The 23,296-nt window shown below is 33.2% G+C and overlaps 1 protein-coding gene across 19 annotated transcripts in view; it reads right to left on the bottom strand.

Annotated features, from left to right (window-relative positions):
* The window catches only part of HMBOX1 (homeobox containing 1), a 163,681-nt gene that overhangs the window by 71,501 nt on the left and 68,884 nt on the right, over positions 1-23,296 (bottom strand). For all 19 annotated transcript variants that reach the window (XM_073232761.1, XM_017650159.3, XM_037024561.2 and 16 more), the window contains one exon: positions 16,700-16,785. In XM_073232761.1, the coding sequence (XP_073088862.1) occupies positions 16,700-16,785 (86 nt within the window). The remainder of the gene's footprint in view (positions 1-16,699; positions 16,786-23,296) is intronic.

Raw genomic sequence — 23,296 nt, 5'->3', positions numbered from 1 at the left:
AACTGAAGGTTAAGGCAGAATTATAAACTGTCTGGCTAAGTACTAAAAGCACACCCCAATACACAAACAGAGCCCCGCAGCAAAGCTGAGAAATTTATAGGTTCTAGGTATTTACAGAAATCTATGTCAATATTCTTTGTGGTGTGTTAACTGACCACATCGCTGACAAGGAAGAGACTTCAGCAGACACACACCACAAAGAATACTGACTTTACAGGATTAGTTCAGGGAAGTCCCTAAACAAGCAGAGCAACAACATCAAACCAATAACAAATCCAGGTGGAGGAGGGAATCTATTATTCAGAGTTTCCACGGTGTACTTACTTAAACTTTCCAGTTTAAAAAACAAAATTTATGAACCACGCAAAGAAACAAGTGTTGGATTCTCCCAGAGGAGGACGCCGCCCCAAATCACTCACGAAAGGCGTCTCTTGATGCAACAAGCAAGAGGAATTTATTCAGGAACCAGCTAGATGGGGTCCAAGTTAGCCCGAAGCAGCGGGTCTCAACAAGGACCCTGAACACACAAAGCCAGAAGTTTTTATAGCATTTTCAAAGGGGCAGCTTTTTCCACAGCCACAATACAGTGTTTTTCCATAGACACATAAATCTTCGGCTGACGCCACATCCTGGGGGTCTGGTTAGATAAAATCACTTTCGGAATGTTTAGGGTGGTTCTAGCAAGATAAGCTTGGTATGTATGATTAACTGATTTAAGGTTAGCTAACTAAAGGTCACTACAATTAACACTGGCTGACTAACTTGTTTTTCAAGGTTCTAATAATTTTCCTCCTTCTAGGTTAGAGGGTGGTGTTTAAGCCTTTAAGATGGCTGTGCTTATGCTAACTTTTGATTCTCTAGATCCTACACAAGAAAATATAACATATACATAGTAAAAGAAGCAGCCAATAAGAACTGTCTTTGAAGAAACTCAAACAGTGGACTTACTAGGCAAATATTTCAATTGGCTATTTTAAAGATATCCAAGGAACTAAAGAAACATGTCTAAAGAACTAAAAGAAAATATGAGAAAAATTCCCCCCAAACAAAATATCAATAATGAGACAAGAACTATAAGAAAGAATCAAATAGAAATTTAGAGTTGAAAAACAGAAGAAATGAAATGAAAAATTCACTAAAGGGGCTTAACACCAGATGTGAACTAGCAAAAGAAATAGTCCATGAACTTAAAGACAGGACAATTGAGATGATGTACCATGAGAAACAGAAAAGTGGAGAAAGGACATTTAAAAAAAATAAAAGCCAAGCAATCCCCAAATTTGAGGAAAAACATTAATGTATACACATTTAAGCAGCTCAGTAATCTTTGAGTACAGTAAATTCAGGAAGATCCACAACTAGAGACACCATAAACTGTTCAAAACCAAAGACAAAGAGAAAATTTGAAAGCAGCATGAGAAAAATGATGCATTATAATATAAGATGCTCAATAAGATTAAGAGCTGATTTCTCATCAGAAACCATTAAGTCAAAAGGAGCAGGCTGATAAAACTAAAGTGTTGGGGGGAGAAAAACCATCAAACAAAAACTCCATATCCAGCTAAACTATCCTTCCAAAATGAGGAAGACATTAAGACATTGTCAGATGAACAAAAGTAGAGAAAATCTGATGCCAGAGGACCTGCCTTAAAAAAAAAAAAAAACTAAATAGAGCTCTTTTGGCTTAAATGAAAAGACACTGAACAGTAATATAAATACACATGAAGAAATAAAGAATGCCAGTGAAAGTAATGACATAGGTAAATACAGAAGACAGTATCAATACAGTTTTTGCTTATAACTCCTTTTATCCCTATTTGATTTAAAAGAAAACTGGATAATTATGAATCCAAGTTGATGGGCATACAATATATTAGCATATAATTTGTATGGGAATAATGGCCCAAAAGGACAGTGCAGGGAATGAAGCTATAAAGGAACAAGGTTTTTCTATGCTAATGAAATTAATATTAACTCAAATTAGTGCTATAAATTAAGATGTTAACAGTAATCTCCAAAGCAACCACTAAGAAAATAACTAAAAAAATATAGTAAAGGAAATGACAAGGAATTTAATAAACTGGTATACTAGAAAATATCTACTTAACACAAAAGAAGGAAGTAATCAACACAGGAACAAAACAGACACAAGAAAACACAGAAAACAAATGACAAAATGGCAGAGGTAAATTCTACTTCATAGTAATCACATTAAATTTAAGTAAACTAAACATTCTATAAGAAAACAGAGATTGGCAGAATAGACTAAAAATCGCTATACAACTATATGGTGTCTACAAAAGATACATAGATTCAAAGACACAAGTAGGTTGAAAATAAAAGAATGGGAAAAGATATGCCATATAAACAGCAAGCAAATGAAAACTCAAAGGGCTATACTAATGTTAGACAAAACAGACTTACACACAAAAATTTGTTGACAGACAAAAGAAGGGCATTTTATAATGATAAAGGGTTAATTAATGAGGAAGACATAACTTAAAATATATATATATATCAAACAACGAAGCCCCAAAATAGATGAGGCAAAAACTGACAGATACGGAGAAATAGACAATTCAGCAATAATTATTAGAGACTTCACTATCCACTTTCAACAATAGATGGGACAACCGAACAGGATGTCAACAAGGAAATAGAAGACTTAAACAACATTATAAACCAACTAGACCTAACAAACAACTATAGAACATTCCACTCAACAACAGAATACATATTCTTCTCAAATGTACATGCAACATTCTCCACAACAGATGAAATGTTAGGACAAGAACAAGTCTCAAAAAATTTTAAATCATAGAAACACTTGTTCTCCCAACACAATGGAATGAAATTAGAATTCAATAATAGAAGATAGGAAATTTACAAATATGTGGAAATTAAACTATACAGTCTTAACCAAGGAGTCAAAGAAACCACAAGAAAAATTAGAAAATACTTTGAGATGATTGAAACACACACACACAACATACCACAACATAAGAGATGAAGCTAAGGAAATGCTTAGAGGGAAATTTATTATTGCCTCTATTAAAAACAAAAAAAAAGATCTCAAATCAATACACTAGCCTTCTGCCTTACAATAATCAGAAAAAGAATAGCAAACTAAATCCAAGGCAAGCAAAGGAGGGACATAAAAGAGGAAAAAGAGAAGAGAGAAAATAGAAACATAACAGAGAAAATAAAATTATAAATTGGTTCTTTGAATAGGTCAACAAATTTAAGAAATTTTTAGGTAGACTGACAAAGCACAATATGAGAAGACTCAAATTACTAAAATCAGGAATGAAAGAGAGGACACTACTACTCACCTTACAGAAATAAAAAAGATTATAAGGTAATTGTATGAACAACTGTAAGCCAACAAATTATACAACCTAGATGAAATGGACAAAAGTCCTAGAACCTGCTAAATCCAACTGAAGAAAAAACAAAATATGGAAAGATCTATTACAAATAAAGATACTGAATTAGTAGTCAAAAATTTTCCTACTTGAAACCAATATAATATTGTATATCAATTATATTTCAATAAAAATATCTTCCCACAAAGGTCAGATGGCTTCACTGACAACTTCTACCCAGCGTTTCAAAAGTAATTCTCACAAACACACACACACACACACACACACACAACACACCAATCCTTCACAAAGTCTTTCCAAAAATAGAAAAGAAGGAAACACTTCCCAACTCTTTTGAGGAGGCATTACCCCAGTATCAAACTAGACAAAGACAGTGAAAGAAAACTACAGGTCAATATCCCTTATGAATACAGATGTAAATACCCTCAACAAAATACTAACAAACAGAATCTGACACCCTATAAAAACGATAATACACCATGACCAAGTGGGATTTACCTCAGGAAAGCAAGATTCAATCAATATATGAAAATCAGCCAATGTAATACACCATATTAATAAATGACAAAACACATGGAATTATTTTAATAGACAAAGAAAACACATTTAACAAAATCCAACATCCTTTCATGATATCGAACACTCAACAAACTAGGAATAGAAACAAACTTTCTTACGTTGATAGAGGACATTTATGAAAAAACCTGCTGCTGACATACTTAGTGGTTGCAGACTGAGAGCTCCGTCACCAAGATCAGGAACAACACAGTGATGCTGGTTCCTACTACTTGTACCTAACACAATACTGGAAGTATTGCCAGGACAAATGGCAAGCCCCCAAAATAAAAGGCATCCAGACTGGAAAGGAAGAAGCAAAACCACCTGTCTGCAGAAAATATGATCGTGTATACAGAAAACATAAACGATGTCACATGAGTGGAGGCACACACAAAGCTATCATAACTAATAAGTGTGTTGATCACGGTTGCAGGATACAAATCAACATACAAAATTAAACTTTATTTCTACCCACTTGCACTGAACAATCCAAAAATGAAATTCAAAAAGCAATTCTACTTAACAATAGTGTCAAAAAGAATCAAACATTTAGAAATAAATCTACCAAAAGTAGTGTAAGACTTGTTTAACAAAAACTACAAAACGCTGTTGAAAGATATTTAAGAATACTTAAATAATAAAAGGAACGACATCTTGTATTCATGGGTTGGAAGACTTAATATTCTTTAAATGACTATATTCCCCAAAGTAATCTACAGACTCAATATAATTCCTATTAAAATTCCAGCTGGCTTTAATGCAGAAATTGACAAAGTGATCCTAAAATTCCTATGGAAATGTAAGGGATCCAAAACAGTCAAAAATCTCAAAAAGAACAAAGTTGAGGATTCACATATGCCAATTTCAAAACTTACTATCAAACTACAGTAATCAAGATTGTGTGGTTCTGGCATTAAGGATAGACAAATAGATTAACAAATAGAATTGAGAGTCAAGAAATAAATCCATACCTTTACAGTAAATTGATTTTGATGAATGTGTCAAGAAAATTCAATAGAGAGAGAATAGTCTTTTCAACAAATGATGCTGGAACAACTAGATATCCACATGCAAACAAAATGATGTTAGACTCCTACCTCACATCACATACAAAAATGACTCAAAATGGACTGGAGACCTAAATGTAAGAGCTAAAATTACAAAACTCTTAGAAGAAAACATGTAAATTTGCATGACCTTGAATTAGGCAATGGTTTCTTAGCTATGACACTAAAAGCAGGAACAAAAAAATGTACTTCATCAAAATTACAACTTTGTGTACTTCACAGGTCACCAAAAAGAATGTAAAAATATTTGCAAACCCTTTATCAGACAAGAGACTTGTGTCTAGAATATTTAAAGAGCTCTTACAATTCAATATAAAAAGATAAGAACTCAATTAAAAAATGGGCACAGGATTTGACTAGACATTTCTCCAAGAAGATATACAAATGGCCAAAAAGCACCTGAAAAGATGCTCAACATCATTAGTCCATTAAGGAATACAAGTCAAAACTATGCTACCCCTTTACAACCACTAGGATGGTTATAATAAAAAGATAAATAGTAACAAACGTTGGTGAAGATAGGAAGCAACTGGATCCCTCATACATTTCTGGTGGGCTTGTAAAATGGAAAATGGTTTTGGAGGTTCTTCAAATAACAGGAATTATCACACATTTATTATTTTTAATTTTGTTTATTTTATTGTTTCTGCTGGGTTATGGTGGATAGATGTGGAGAAAAATTTTATTCTGCTATTTTTAACCAGTGGTATCCCTCAATCTTCTAAAATGTGCTGACCTAAGGGCAAAAAAACCACTTTTAACTGGTAGTTGTCATTTAATTTTCCAAGAGGCTATAAATCTTTTGGTATGTTTACTGGCCATTTATATTTCATCTTCTAGAAATTACATATTGACAGTCTTCAGAACTTTTTGTTTTTTTAAATTTCATAATAACCTGTAATTGCTCTTTTTGACATATAAATACCAATCCTTTGCTCTCCATATTGCAAATATCTTTCAATGTGAATCTTGTTTACTGTGTCTTATTGGATATATGCTTAAAATTTTTATACAGTTCAATCCATCTAAATTTATCTTTTGGGTTTTATGTACTGCTTAGGAAAAGCTTTCTTTCCTACTTTAAAATAATGAAAATATTCAGTATTTTCTTCTTATAGTAATGTAGGACTTTTTATCCAGTTTAAAAAAATATATATTTATTCCATATGGAAACTGATGTTTGTTTCTGGTGTGGAGACTTACTTCTACTTTATTTTCAAAGCGACACCAATGAAAAAACACCATTTTCTTACAGATTCGAAATACCTCCTTTATTTAAAATGTTAAATTTCCCTACATACAAGGACCTATTAATGAATTTTGTTCTGTACAGCTGATACATCTATCAATCTGACAGTATGATTTTATTTACTTACTCTAACCATAGTTATGGTAAGATAGTATACTTCACTATCTAGTAGGGAAAATTTGTTCAAACTCTTTCCTCTGTTCTTTTCAAAGAATGTCTTAGTTATTCTTAGGCATTTTGTCTTACAAGGAACTTTAGAATCATGTCAAAACAACAAAATCCTGTTATGATTCTGACTGGTATCAAAGAGCACACAGTGCAAACTGGTGATATTTGAGTTGAATCGGGTCAGTACACAATATTACTGTTGAGCCTGTGACATGATATATGTTTCAAAAATTGGTGATTAAAAATAAAAGCAATCATCTCCTTCTCAACACCTTAAAATTCAACCCCTTTCTCCATTCTATTTGAGACAAAGAGAGATGCCTTATTCTTTCATGGACAAACAGTGCTCCATAATATGGATGTACCATAATTTACCCAACTACTGTGTTGTACTGATGTATATTTAGGTTATTTTCAGCTTTTTGCTAACATGTAATATGACACAGTAAATATTCATCGCATTCATCATTCTAGCCACAAGCAAATATTTCTATAGCATAAATTTCTAGAAGACAAATTACACGGTCCAAGGAGGGTGTACATAAACATTAAAAAAAAAGAAAGAAATGTTACACATACAAGAGTATATACATTTAAAAGAATAACGTAATTATTATCACCAAAGTGAAATCTTACCTGAATTTATTTAACAAGTATTTAGTTAGTGCCTAAGTGTGGGATAAAGGCAAAAAATAGTTTAAAGTATTAAGTAAATTGCTAAATATTAAAAGTTGGTAGAAAATTATAGTATTTAGAAGATGATATAGCATACTTTCTAAACAGTGATTAAGGGAGCATATATCAAAATATCATGGTGTACATCTTAAATATTTAATTTCTATTTGTTAAAAAATAAAAGGAAACAGAAAACTTAACCATATAAAAAAGGGAAACAGATTTAAACAGGTAATTCAAAAAAAGGAAATGTAAATGGCCAATAAATATGAAGTGATGCTTAACCTAAATAGTAATCATCAAAAGCTGCAGTGAAAGCTGCTAATAGAGTGGATCTTAAAAGTCCTCATTGCAAGAAAAAATACCTTTTTGTAATTATGTATGATGATGGATGTTAACTAGACATTGTGGTGAACATTTTACAATATATAAAAATGTTAAATCATTATGTTGTACACCTGAAAGTAATGGTAATTGTTAACTATACCTATAAAAAAAATAGAACTGCAGTGAAATATGATCTCACTTCCATAAGGTTGAAAAAACATGAAAAAGTCTTAACAATATACCTATTATTAGCAAAGATGGAGAGCAATGGTTAGAGTATAAATGGTACAACTGATCTGGAGATCAATCTAAGCAGGATACTTACCAATCTTTATACCACATTTCACCACATCTGTGACAATACTAATTAATATTAGTATGTGTCAATATTTTATGTACCAGTAACAGAATAAAACTGCCCTCCCCCAAAAAACTTCCAAAATCCTGTGATAACACTTTATGTACCGATGTGGGATAATTTCTAACTTAGACAAGCTTGATGCAAAATAGTGTATATTAATTAGCATACCACCTATCAAGTAAAAAAGGAGAAAAGGCTTGTATTTCCTTACAAATGCACAAAGTATCTCTGCAGAAACTGGTAACATTAGTCTCTCTGTGAAGAGGACTATGTGACTGACAGGAGAGAAACTCAGTACTGTATATACCCTTACATAGTTCTTAAGTTTGACCACATGAATATATTTTCTAATATAAAAGGTAAATTCATATTTTTAATTTTAAAACTTTTATTTTTAGTTTATTAGGTCTTTATTTCAGTAATAAGAATACACTGAAAATCCACTTTTGGGAACTAATTCTGTTCAGAAGGTATTTTAGAATTATTTTACTATCTATTTATTCCCTCTTCTCTCTTTTTAAAACTGATTTATTGTGATATAATTCACATACCATACACTTCACAATTTAAAGGATACAATTAAATGGTTTTTTAGTATATTCAAAGAGCTGTGCAACCATCACCACAATTTCCACCACCACCCCCTTTTTTTTTGAATAATAAAATGAGGATTCTAGGCAGAATCCTGGCATGGTCAGCAGAAGAGAGATTATGGGGCAGATAGAGAAGGACCTTCTCCTCCCCATATCCTACTCTGTGTAGGATATTAGCTAAAGTTACAGAAATAGCATTTTTTTCAGGCAATTTTATGCATGTCATACTGTGGAAGACTAGTTCATGCTGGTGAAGAAAGTTTCCTAAGCTAATGTCAAAGTGTAATTTAGACATTTTTTTTTAAGATGGAAAAGGAAGGTGTATTTCAACAGCTTTCTCCAATAATTTTGGATATTCTCTGATGCTACACTAAAACTTGACAGGTGATAGATCTTAAAGATTAGCAGCAATGTTGAATTTGAAATCAACTTACTGAACTTTTTCATACTCTGTTCATTAAATTCAACTGATCTATCATGAACACTTTTTATTGCGTTAGTTTTAGGTGTGCAACATAGTGACTTGATATATATATATACATATACTGAAATCATTACCACAATAAGTCTGATTAACATCTATCACCATCAGTTACAAATCTGTGTGTGTGTGTGTGTGTGTGTGTGTGTGTGTGATGAGAACTCAAATTTATTCTTCTAGTGTTTTTCAAACATACAATACAGTATTATTACCTATAGTCACCATGCTGTATGTTACATCCCCTGGACTTACTTATAACTGGAAGTTTGTACCTTTTGACCACCTTTACCTGCCTCTATGCCTCATTCCCCCACCTACTTGGCAAGTATACCTATAAAAAATTTTTTATAGGTATAGAAAATAGACACCAGTCTATTTTCTGTATCTATGAGTTTGTTTTTTCAGACTCTGCATATAAATGATATCAAATACTATTTGCCTTCCTCTGACTTATTTCACTTAGCATAATGCCCTCAAGGTCCATCCATGTTGTCACAAATGGCAGGATTTCCTTTTTTTTAATGACAGTAATATTCCATTGTATATATACACCACATTTTCTTTATCCATTACTACACTAATGGACACTTAGGTTATTTTCATATCTTGGTATTGTAAATGTACTGCAGTGAACATGAGGGTGCTATATATTTTTAAAAGTTGATTATTAAGTGGTCCAAGGCTAGAAACATGAAACATTTAATCTCAGGAACCTCTGCTTCAGAAAAGTCAATCTGGAGAAGGATGAAGGAAACATGATAGCTGACTGAACATTAAGCAGTATAGTGGTAAATAATGATACTAATACAAAACTTATATGGCATTTACCATGTACCAGAAACTTTACTTGCTTTAACTCATTTAATCTACTCAAGAACCCTGTTATGTAGGTATTACTACTGTTCTCATTTCCATATTATTGTTCATATTACCTCAGAAAACTGAGGTAAGAAATTCAGTAACTTGCCCAAAGTTATATAACTAGTAAGTGATAGAAATCACATTTTTAGCCCAAATGATGCTCTTGACCACTGTATTATACTGCCTGTTTACTGAAATGCTATGTCAAGAACACTAGCTTTGCACCAAGATAAACAGCAATTAGCTGTGTGACTATGAGCAAATGACTGAAATCTCTTTTAGCCTCAGTTTTCTCGTCTGTAATGGAAAAAGTTAACACCTGCCTCTCAAATACATAAAACAGTTAGCACAGCACCTAGCACTTCGTAAGTGTTAAAATAAATTATAGCTAAAAATAAAAACTCTCCAGAAAGAGAGGTTTAGCTAACAAGATGCACAGTAGTAAAAAGCATCTACCATTGGTCATCTACTCACAATGCTGTCCTGGTAGGTATCTAGTATAATGACGGAGCTGAGCTAAAGACTGAAAAAAGCATGCTCAACAATGGTTTAATAGTTTTGTATTTCCTAAATATTATTATGTGTGATAACAATTATTTTAACACATAGCACTCAGACATTTCAAAGATACTCTTAATGTCCTAGAAAAATCAAGAGAGACAGTGGTAATAAATGTCCTCAAAAAGTAATAATGGAAGGACTTGGGAGCAACACACAATTTTTATGTTTAAAAGTCAAAGGAGAAAAAAAGCACTTTTATTAACAGAGCATATTCTAGTTCTTAAAATGTCTCAAGATATTAAGGCTCACATAAGTATGTTTCTAAAAACTTGTTCCTATGTTTTTCATCAAGAACAATGACAAAAATCCTATGGCAATGTTATTTTGAACATGTGCCTTAAAATCAATGCGTTCAAAATCAAAAGGCTGTCCATGCATCTGCCTGGGAATAGGTTTAGAGATAAGTCATTCAATATTTTTAAAACTACTATGACAAGCAAAGTCCCATAGTGTAAGTGAGCAAAAACTGTTTTTTATTCAGGCATACTAGGGCACAGGGGATGGGCTACTGCTATACCTAAAGTCAGTTTTGGTTTGTGGTTTGTAAACCTGCTGTTTTAGAAAATTGGCAAAAGAAAATATTTTTACCAATGGAAAAGTCATAGAGAAAGGTGCCGGCAACCTTTGAGGTATTAAGGACCCAATATCTACTATTCTATATTCTAATCTTCTGACTTCAGTACAGGGTACAACTCCTACAGGAACAGTTCTAGGAAATAAGTTATGACCAAGCGTAAGATTCTCATTATATTTAAAAAGAAGCACAGTCTCTAAATAAAGATAATTAAGGAAGAAATAATACCAAGTCTATACCAATTCTTCTAGAAATACAAGAGAAGAGAACACTTCCCAACTCATCTTATGAAGGCTACATTATGATGATTAACAAAACTAGACAAGGATATTACAAGAATACAAAATCTGAGAGAAAATAGAAGACCCTAAGAAAATGGGGAGAGATACCATGTTCACGGGTAAGAACACTAAATATGGTTAAGATGTCAATTCCTAACACCAGGTTGATCTATATATTCAGTACAATCCTAATCCCCATCTCAAAACAAATATCCTTTTCTGTAGAAATTCACAAGCTGATTTTAAAATGTATTTGAAAATGCAAATATCAACAGCCATCTTAAAAAAGAAAAACAAAGTTGGGAGGAATTATGCTTTCTGATCTCAAAACTGACTGTAAGTCTATAATAATTTACAGTTTTATACTGGTATAAGGATTGACCTAAAGACCAATGAAACACAATAGAAAGCCCAGAAATAAGACCCATATAAATATATTCAATTAATTTTTGACAGAAGTGCCCATGTAATTGAATAGGGAAAAAATTAAGTCTCTTGACCACTGCTGACCATTTCAACAAATGCTGCTCCAACAATTGGATATCTACATGGAAAAAAAATACATATTAACTTTTACCTCACACATACACAAATTAACTTAACACAGTTTATAGCCCTAAACATACTAGCTGAAACTATACAACTTTTCGAAGAAAACAAGAATTGTTTGAGACTTCACTGAGGCAAACTTTCTTAGGTCACAAAAAGCATGAACTATAAAGGAAAACAATGATAAATATAACCATCAAAATCAAGAAGATTTATTCTTTGAAAGACAATATTAAGAAAATGCAGACCTCAGGCCAGGATACCTATAAATCCACAGATTGAAGGACTTACAATCAGAATATACATAGAACTCTTGTAATCAATAATAAATCAAACAACTTGATTAAAAAAACAATAGGCAAAAGCTTTGACAGACATTTCACCTAAGAAACATAAATAGCAAATGAGTATCTGAGAAGATGCACAACATAATTAGTCATTAGAAAAATGCAAAATAAACTAGAGTGAAATGCTTTGCATATGCACTAGAATGGCTAAACTTAAAGAGAAGAACAAATACCAAGTGCTGAAGAGAATGCAAAGCAACAAGGAGACTCATGCATTGCTGGTGAGAATGCAAAATGGTACAGCTTCCGTGGAAAAGTTTGGTGTTATCCTTCATTTTAAAGATAATTTAAAAAGGGAAGTGATATGAGTATAGCTGGATCACTTCTAAAACAGGTCTAGTGGCTCTCTTTACACAAATTCTTTCATTTTGGTAATGTAAGTCACTAGATATGGGTAAGATGCACACTTGTTAAATGTACTTAACACTTTAAAAACAGAATAGAATTTGATACCTGCAAAGGATACTTAGAAAATATTTGGTCAAAGTCCCTCATCTTATAAATAAGGAAACTGAGGTTCAGAAAAGCATTGTGATTTGCCCAGGGACCCCAAGGCTATTTAACGACAGATGGACTAGAACTTTGCTTTTCCACTATACTACTTATCATTCAACAAAATAAAATTATGATACATTTCTTAAAATTCAGAGATGCTAATTTTTTTCTTCTTTATTTTTTAGATTATTAATCCAATTAAGGTATTTATTTGACTGATAGGCACTCACTCAAGCTCTAACCATTTATTCATCTATTCTGCCTCCTTGCTTTTGTCAGAAGTCGTTTAAACAGAAAACCATGTTTTAATAATTTTAACAGCCAATGAAAATATTTTACCTTGAAAGCAACTATAAAATACACGTGCTTATTACTAAAAGTAAAAGCTGTGCATGCTCCCCTCCCCACCACTGTTAGTGAAAATTTAGAATCTTGCTCAACCTCTTACGGAGGTAAAAATCCACCCTTGGTGGGAGCAGCTGTGACTCTGTGAAAGAAGCTACAAATAACATGCTGGGAAATTCAGCAGGCACTGTTATTATATCCTGTTTATACTGTCACTTTTCCTATCAGTAGGATATTATTTATACAGACCCCACCCAGGAACTTCTTGTTTATCTTATTATAGAAATCCTTCAAATCTATAAAAAGAAGCCTCTGTATTTGTTTCTGGAGCAAGCACATGTGTAATTTTGCACCTCACTACACTTTTTTTATTTAGCATTTTCTTTTCTTATGCACCACTCCCCATTTTTATCTCAAGGTTGATTTATTTCATTTATTCACATATTAAGAGTTTAACTTAACTGACTTTTAAGAGATTTTATTACAGGACAGAGATTCTGGGGCACCACATCCCAAACCTAACTGTGAGGCATATTTCACTGGGTAGATATTCTTCTAAGATACACTTGACTAATTTGTTTAAAGGCAGAAAAATGTGCATACACTGATCAGGTAACCCTAATGAATGAGGCCTGCATGCCGAGAAGGCTTCTTTACTCAGGTTAGTCTATCCCAGGTGGGCCAGTTATGAGGCCCAGGCTTTACACTAGTTCTCACTCACTCACTCACTCACTGTTCTATAGCTGGATCTCTTTTCTGGAATGAAAAGCCCTGCCCCTAAATTTAACTTGACGGCTGGATGGGCTGGATGAAAAACGAACACAGTAACACACGAGAACTACATGAATTCAGTAAGTTGACCAATGGGACAATGAACCTATCTGGTTATAAATCATCCTCGCTCCCCTGCTTTATGTAAATAATTAAAGTAGATAAAAGAAAAATGTGAGTTCTTTAGGGGCAAGAACTCATGCAACATTTGTTAAGCAAATAAGTAATTATTTCTGGAGAGGGAACATCACTAGATAAAGTTGTATTGGACAAATTTTCACATGTATAGCTTGTGTCAGCTTCACCAATACTCCCTTTACCTTGTAAGGTGGCGAGGTGATCAGGAAATCTTCAGAGAGCATATAAAGGGATTTGTAAGAAAAGAGAGCTGCTTTAAAAGAACATTACTCTAAAATGCATAACTGAAATGAAGTTTAGTACTTCAGAGTGGTGAACTAAGTGTTAAGTTTCAGAACATAGAAAGGTCTTTTTGGGCTAAAGTGGTCAAAGAGGTCAAAGTGAGGATAATAACTGAGGTAACCTTGGTAAACAGGAATTTAGGTTAGGTCAGGAATTTATATGGGTTTCAAAAGCTATTATTTTAAAAGCCCAAAATGTTTCAAGATTCAGATTATTCAAGATACTCAGAAATATTTCCACTTGGACAAAATCAACTTTATGAACTTTGTAATGCTGTTCTGTAACACTATAATTTTGTCTTTTGTTCAGGGTGGCAAACTAGAAAATACTATTGCTTCTTATCCGAGAGGCATCCTAGGCACAACCAGTGATTTGTAAGCACCCAAGTTAACAGAATTCTGGAAATGGCAAGTACTGAATTCAGCTAGGGAGGGCGCTGAATAGTCTATTGCCTAAGATGGCAATAAAAAGGCGGCTGGAGTCTGATTATAAGGACTTTTATTTTTTCACACAATGGAGAACCATCACAGATACCTGCTCAAGGGAAAATGAACCTAAGCTTTTGGACTAGAAATGAAGAAGAGGAAGATTAAGTAGGGGTGAGGCTGAAACAGGGGGAGAAGTTTTTAACAGCACCAATCCTGTGATTCCAGCAGCAAAGGAAAGGTCCATGTGACTTAGCATAATGAATGTGAAAAATATTTTCAACTCTTGCTTTCAAAAACAGGACAGCATCATGGTGACTATTACTGAGCAGGCCAATGTTAAACACTGTCATTCCTTTGAAGTTAATGTCAGGAAAGCTTGCCGATCTTCTAGAATAGTGCTTCTCAAACCTAAATCACCTGGGGTTCTGGTTAAAATACAAATTCAGATTCAGTAGGTTAAAGGTGATACTCTCATCTTTACATTTCTAACAAGTTCCCGATACTTCCATTTCATGGCAGTATTTTCAGTAGCAAGATGCTAAAACATCTTTTAGTTTCCTTTTCCAAAAAAGCAGTATTTGATGTACTATGTTTAATCCATTACGGTATAGCTAATGCTTTTGGAAACTATTAAGAAAATCCTTTTAAAGGTATTTTATTATAATTTGCATCAAGTCAGATGAGTTTCAAAGGCTACTATTTTAAAAGTCCAGATGTTTTAAGATTCAGAGTATTTGAGATACTCAGAAGTATTTGGACAGAATCAACTTTATGAACTTCATAAGACTGTTCTATATAACACTACAACTTTGTCCTTTTCTTCAGGCTGGCAAACTAGAAGATACTATTGTTTCTAATCTTGGGGGCTGCAGTGAAGTCCTGAGAGACAACACTCCATCTTTTCATGGCATACATCAGTGCCCTTTTAGTGGCACCCTTAGCCCCATACCTTGATCTTTAAAGGTATAGGTAACAATTTATTTTAAACTTACCAAAAAACACCTTAAGATTACAAAAATTAAATTCACACACTGTCCTCTGTTCAAGATTTCTATACAAAAGGATATGCCTTTCAAGTGTTTTAGCATGAGCAGATGCATCATTTACAAAAATGTATTACTAGTATAATATATTAAACACATATAATACAATCTTAGATTCTTGGGATGAAGTATAAGACTTCTGAAATCTCATTTCATTTTTAACCAAACTGATGGTCAAAGCAACCTTTTAGGTAAATTAGCTTCAATATGTATCAATGTCTAGAGAAAAGAAATAATATCTTAAAATTAAAAGGTACTATTGAAGATCAATCCAACTATTTCTTTGGAGAGGAAAGAAACTGAGGCACAGAACTAAAAAGCCTAAAGTTACATAACTGCTAGGGGCATGTTAAAAAAAAAGAAGGGGGAAGAATAAATTAATTTTCATATCTATCAGTGTACAACATACAACCATGTATCAACTACAAAATGCAGTTGAGTTTCTGGTTACTAATAACTAAGGCATAGTTGATTTTATTACAGTCCTTTAAATTACTGAAATCAGAGAAAGGAAGACTACATACCAACAAAGAAGACATACTACCCCAAAACTTAGGAACTCCATAAAAAATGCAATCTGAATAGAGAATGACACATATACACCACATACTTGGGATGGGGCTGCAGTGGAGTGGGTAATGGGATGGGAAATAAAGAACAAAGAGAGAAGACAATGATAACTCTTATCTTCTCAGTAATGGCTTGAAGACAGCTTTCACATACAGAAAACTGGTTAAAAAAAAACAACGTCCTTTAACCTCGTGAATCATTTTTCAATTGGCAAAATCAGGGATTAGATTTGGAGGACTGTAAAGCTTCTAAAAATATGAAATGTAGATAGCAGTTGGATGTGCATGTGTCATAAGCTCTGTCACAATTAAAAGAAAACCAGAGAACCCTTTTTTAGCCATACATAAAATGGGGGGTTTTTGTGCTTATCACAATGCTATAAAATTTACTAGCACAAGTAAAAAAAAAAAAATTACTGGAGAAGTTCCATAATATTGGAGACAATGGGTTTTAAATCACAGGCATACATTATTATGCCTAAGCTGACAGATCTGCACTGCAATGCAGAAATGCAAGCAATATTCCAACATCTGCACCAGAAGGCAGAGACTAGACATGATTCCAGAATAAAGGGCTCTTCAGCTCTTACCTGTTACCTGTGCAACAACTGCTTGGGAAATCCTCCGATTGGCAAGAAAGGCTTTGATTTCCTCTTTTATCACACTGCTGTCCCTCCTAACAAAAACAGAAGACAAGACCAACAATGTATGTTGAAGGTAGAAATCCTCATCTTTGCTAAGAAAGGTGAAGCAGAGAGGTGGGGAGAACATAGAAAGGACACAAAAATAAAGGTAAACAGACCAAGCCTGTGTGAAAATATGAAATTAAAAGAAACCAAGAAAACACCACATATTCAAGTCCTAAAACATCACCCCATCAGACAGACGCTTTAGTGAATGCCACAGTAGATACAAGCCTCATACCAGAGGATGGTTAATCACATGCTGTGTATAATTCACATTAGGAACAAGGCTGCCATATGGTATATACAAAGTTTCATTACTGGGGAATGAATATATCCTACAGACAGAAATCCTAGAAAAATAAAAAGCAACAACAACAAAAATCAGTTGTGAGTAGATTTGGGGCCGCACGTTAACTGTGAAACTGCATAAATAATGTTCAGTTCATAAAAACCATTGGTTTTTTTGAAATCCTCCTCCTCACAACTGCCAGAACACTAGCCATTTTAAGAAAGGTTTTTTTGCCTTTTGTCTTCTTCTCCTGTATAAACCAAAAAAGTTTTAAGTGGGATGGGTTAAATATGAAATTTTAATACAAAAGGCACTCATTAATTTCCTATTACATGTAATATACAGAATACTTAATCCTGAAAACTACACGATCTTTCTGTGCCCTTGGGATTACATATTGTAGATCTAATTTTTCTTCCACTAAGACACCTTATAAACTTTTACGTATTTAAAAATTCAACAAATTTTCACAAGACTAGACACCTTCACTAGAATGATGAGTGGCAAGACTTTATTTCTCCACCAGAACAGAATACTTAAGTAAAATTACAGATAAACCATTAAAACCAACCAATGGTTGAATGCTTTCTGTTCAAAACGATCACATATATAGAGCACTAATTTTTGTGCAGGCTCAAAAGTAACACACAACAGTAGTAACTTATGACCTTATAAGTATTAGCAAACTATGGTCCATGCGCCAAATCTGGCCTCCCAACCTGTCTTTATGAATCTATGAACTAAGAATGGATTTCACAGATGAACATTTGCAATCATTATTTGATGTCAGAGAACACTAACTTTGAATATGAACTAACCAAAATATTATCCCCTCCCCACAAAATTCCATTCTTCTCATTAGTAAGCCTGTATTTTAGAAATAGTATTCAATTATTACTATTCCATTTTGAATTTCATCAATAAAAATTTGTGGCCATTTGTTTTCTCTCTTTTTTATAAGTATTTATATTATATCCTCAATTTCGCCTGTTGGCCACAAAGTCTGAAATGTTTACCATCTAGCCCTTTACAAAAAAGTTTACTGAGTCCTTGATCTGAGACAAAAGGGGATTATTAAATCTTTACAAATGGTTTTGTGAATGAACCACAAATTCCTTATAGGAGCTCAAGTCTCTCTCTAGATTATTTGGAGCAATGATAAAAAAAAGTATCCTATCCAAAAAGAATCAGTGTGAGTTTGATATTTTAGCCCCTTGGGTGAGGAGGGGCTATCTATGTTATCGGTGGATTCTGGAAAAGAGCAGAGAAGTGACAGAAGGGACAGCTTTCAATCTGGACATCTACAGCATGGTCCTGATCTAATGGCTAGAAATTCTAAATCATAAAAAGATTCCTAAAGGAAGACAATAAAGAGTCAGCTGCCTAATCCAATATTTAAAATTTGTCATATTATCTGGATACTGGCTAGATTCCTTCCAAAATGCTTGTTCATATTTGAAATATTTCTTTGAAAAATATGCATCCTTATTTTATTTTAAAATTGTGTATCTGAAAGAAAATACATTATGAAAAACAAAATAATGAACTGCTCAGTAAAATACAGGTAATGTATGTAGACAAAACTGTTCTCAAATACACATCAATAATCAATTGAGCAAGAGATAACTTCAGCAGTTATCTATTTCAATTGCCTATGTAAATGAAACAACCAAAGCATCTGGTTTATGATACAGCTGCAAAATTAATCTGAAAAATTTTAAATAAAACATTGCTTCTCAATGTATAGAATATCCTTCTAGGAAAATGAAAACTGAGTTTAAGAGACTATTTATTACGTTTGAATAAAAAGATGTGCTTTTGTGGGAAAATGATTAAATAGTATTTTCTTGATTACTGATTTAAATTGGAATTTAAATCGATTTATTTTAAATCAAATTAATTTAGAGTAGACACTAAATCACAAAGAGGAGAAAACACTCCATTATTCCAATAGGGAATATACAGTTTGTGAATTATTCACAGTCTCCAGTGTGATATTATCAGGACTGGAGCAAGACAGAAGGAAACCCAAAAGTCTACAATAGAGCAGCAATTCATTTACCCTCTCTCATAGACTGTATTTTTAGATTACTTGGCAAGTTTCTGAATATCCACAGTAAGTTAAAAAAAACAATGAAAACCTCTTTAGTCAACTGCTTTACCAAAGAGAAGCTTTTCCAAATTGAAGAAAAACATAAACTTAAAAGGTAAGGATGAGCTTGGGCCATTCATTTTATAAAGCTGGACCCTGGTTTCATCTGGTAAAATGAGAACACTGATTCCCCCATCATTAGCTTCTAAGATTTTTCTTCAAGCAATGAAATTAAAATGAAATGCAATCTAATATTAAATGGGTGTGTATATGTATATAACATTAAAACTTCTTCAATATAAAAAAATTTGAAACTGTAGAAGATCTACATAAACAATGACTATTTTATAAAACCGCAGAAAGAACCTCAGGAAAAGAAGAAACAAATGATCTGCTCTAATTATATAAAATTAAGTAAACATATGTACTGGGTACTTTAAGGCACCTGGAAAGATTTCTATAAACTCAATTTAGACAAAAGCAGAGATGTGTGATTTAGTTTGTTTCACAAGGTATTTTCACAGTTGTAAGAGTCTTCAACTTTGATCCTGTCCAGTTCTCTTATGTATGTCAGAGACTTCTTTCTACCAGGTGAACTCTTGTTATTGAACTTTCATATATGCCCCTCATTCAGCCTTCTTCAATGACCTGCCACATTGTATCCTCTGACAACACCAGTCTCCTGGTATGAAAACTCCTTTGTTTACCTCAAATCCAATTCTTCACCCACTTCTTACTTCCTCTCCTCATCTGAAATTTGGCATCCTTTTTAAAGAGAATGAATCCCTTTTTCTTCAATATCTTACAAAATTATATATTCCTCACAATTTCTACTCCTCAAGTCTTACAGAATTAAAGTGAAGCAAAGGCTGGTCTTTATTTGATTCCGTGGCGGGCTTCCTAGATAGCTACTACCCTATTTGCATCGAACCATTTTAAGTCCATGACATCACCTCCTACTACCTTTTCCAAATCACAGCCATGCTGGATTTATCTATCTGGGCTATTTCCACATAAGGATAAAATTCCTTTCTACCCTCCACTGCCATTATTTTGATAACTTGCTAAATTTTCCATTGTTACCTACAGATCTTTCTTAAGAGCTGGATGAATTAATCAGTAATGCTTCTTTGCGGAATCACCCTTTTTTAAGACACAATTTAACTATCATCAAAGAAGTTGTCCCTGATCCTCAGAGCTAAAAAAGGTCTTTTCTTCTGATGGCTAACTTTGCCATTTCAATTACACCACTCCCTGCTAATATATTACATGCTGTTCTGTATACTAGTTGTTCCTGATCTGGTCTTCTCTCTCCTACTAATCTGTAAACTCCTTTAGCACAGAGACTGTGTCTTATTCATCATGGGGTTTGCAATAACAGAGCTTAATTTGTTTAATGAGTGAACAAATTCATAATTAAAGAAAAAAGGTTGTAAAATGGAAAACCTGATCTACATAATTTATAAAACAGCTCTAAATTCTTAATCTCAAATGTTTGAGCTTCCCAAATCAGACTGGAAGAGTTATGTTAGCTCAAAATGGCAATGCTTCATTTTCTGCAACAGTAGATATTAAAGATTGCATGTCTAAAAGTGTTATGCTTTTAAGATCTTCCATATTCTCTCAGCTGATAAACATTACACATTCTTTGGGACCCCTTAAAGGTAGCCATTTATCTCAAAGTCTTCCAGAGATGGAGCAATACCTATCAAGACAGACTGTTTCACAGGTGGACAAATCTAATTACATACAAATTCTTTCATGTCTGAATGAAAACCTCCTCCCGTTAATGTCTATCCATGGTGATAAAGCATAATTAGAAATTTTAAAAGATAACATTAAAAGAAGTTTTTTCTTTTTTTATACATACTCTCCATGTATAAACTATGACCTATAGAACATAAATACTGTACCTTAAATAACTCAGCATATAGATAATCAACTCAGAAGAAAAGTCTTTGATTTTTGTATAAAATACTAACACACTCATAAAATTTCATACATGGGTAGTTAAGAATAACATATTTATATATGGTATTGTTTATTAACTCTTGATAAGTGCCTTTCAATTGTTATTTTATAATTAAATACAATAGAACAGATATACTTTAATAGGTGTACATTACATTAGCAAATATACATATATACCATATATATGTGTATATATATATATACACATTAATAGATGCATTTAAAAAACATTAACATGTGAAATGGTATTTATTCTTGCTCTTGGCTTTAAAGTCTTTCTTAAAATGATATATTCAACAATTTATGGAGAATTCATATGTTTCTTTTTTTTCCACCCTGATCAATTAAAAAATAGAAAAGTAGCAGTTTCTTTCTTAAGTTGATCAGGTATACAGTTATAACTTAATCAAGCTCTACCCCACAAAATTCCTCCTTTGTGTCCCCTGAAATTAACAGGATTAACTCCGTGGGTTATGAGATTTGAAAAACATGTCTAATGGTTGAGTGCTCTGGAGGTTGAGGAATGACAGCAAGCAAGAGGTGCATTACGTATGATACACGCAGAAAAGGAGGCAGGAAGGCAGTCAGGTATCCATTCCCCCCACCTAAGGATCACCAAAGGCAATGCACTACATCACCACCACAGCAGTGAGTGGCGAGCAAGGGCAATCCAGCCCTACATGGATAGAGAGTCCTCTGAAAGAGACACTGCTCAAAAATTTCTCTAACATTCTACCAAATAAATATCCATTTGGCTAGTAGGTGATTGATTTGAATTGGCAAATATCACAGGGGAAAGATGGGAAGTAGGCCCTGTAAGGCACTCACACTGTCTTGAGTTTCATTAACCACTGTTCCCAAGGTCTTACTGAAATCTACAGTATGAGAAATTTATTTACACAGGCAACAGACACCAGTGACATGGTAATAAAGACATGGGTTAGACTTCACACTCTGCCACTTAGTATTTAAGTTTTCTTGGGACCATTATTTACTTTTTGTGAATCTCAATTTCTCTGCTCTACCTCATATACAGCAGAGTTGTAATGATTAAAAGTGAGAATAGTTACGCAATAAACTTCTGCCTCTGACCTAAAGGATTATTATCATTTACAAACTTGAGAAAAATGAGAAATGGGCACAAAGGATGAGTGTAGGTGTTGGAAAAGTACAATGGCAGAGGACCACAGTGAGCCAGAAAATTCAGTGAGACCCTTAGGTGATTAGAGGACACCACAGCATCAGTTCTAAGAAATAAGCAGAGAAGAAGAAGATAAAGTATCCTAACTAGGCAACAAGTGGAAGTTGGTAAATTAAATACTGACAACAGTGTATAAACATGTATATATTTAATGATGAAACTTAAAGATGTGTAATTGTATTTAACTAAAAATCTCAATTATTGCTAAATAGGTTTTCTGTTTATTTTGAGGACATAGTTGAATTACAACATTACGTTAACCTAAGAATTAATAGTCAAATTTTTCAACCCTTATAGTCCACTTTTAGACCTTGGTCAATCTTCCAGAGCTTCTGTTAAAAAGAAAGTTTTTCCAAATTTGTTAGTCTTATACACATTAGGGAATTAACTGTTATGTTAATTAGTTTATTAAAACTGATTACAGCACCAACAACAAAAACCAGGCGAGCATCCTAATGAATACATTTTACCGTCGATATCCTCTCTACTAGGGATAATTAAAAGCTAACCTTGTTATATTTCAATGACTGAAATAACTTCTATTTGCCCAAATGGTTCTCCCTCTTAATCATGACAATGATATATATGTTAAATTCAAAAGGAACATCTGAGCTTTAGCCAGCTGCTTAATAAGTGAAAATGAATTCAAGCCAAATTGATCTCTTATATTTTTAAGCTGTAAAAGCTTAAATAACAGGGTCCTGTAGCTGCTCTATGAAACTAGTCATTACAGGAATTACACTGGAATCTAGATACAATAGTTCATTTAGCCCAGAATTCCATATAATGCAGTTTCACCTAAAATTAAATTCAGGACAATTTGCTTAAAAGATATTTCACCATTGTGGTATTACAGAATAGAGCTTCCATAGGCAATATTAAGTCACCATTATACTGTCTTCAAGCCTTAAAATCTTTAACAATAACTGTAACTCATAATTATGTTTT

The sequence above is a fragment of the Manis javanica genome, chromosome 3 (genome assembly GCF_040802235.1).
Source record: "Manis javanica isolate MJ-LG chromosome 3, MJ_LKY, whole genome shotgun sequence".
NCBI classification, from domain to species: Eukaryota; Metazoa; Chordata; class Mammalia; order Pholidota; family Manidae; genus Manis; species Manis javanica.
The sequence above is the reverse complement of the archived record's forward strand: the minus strand, read 5'-3'. Positions and strand labels throughout refer to the sequence as shown.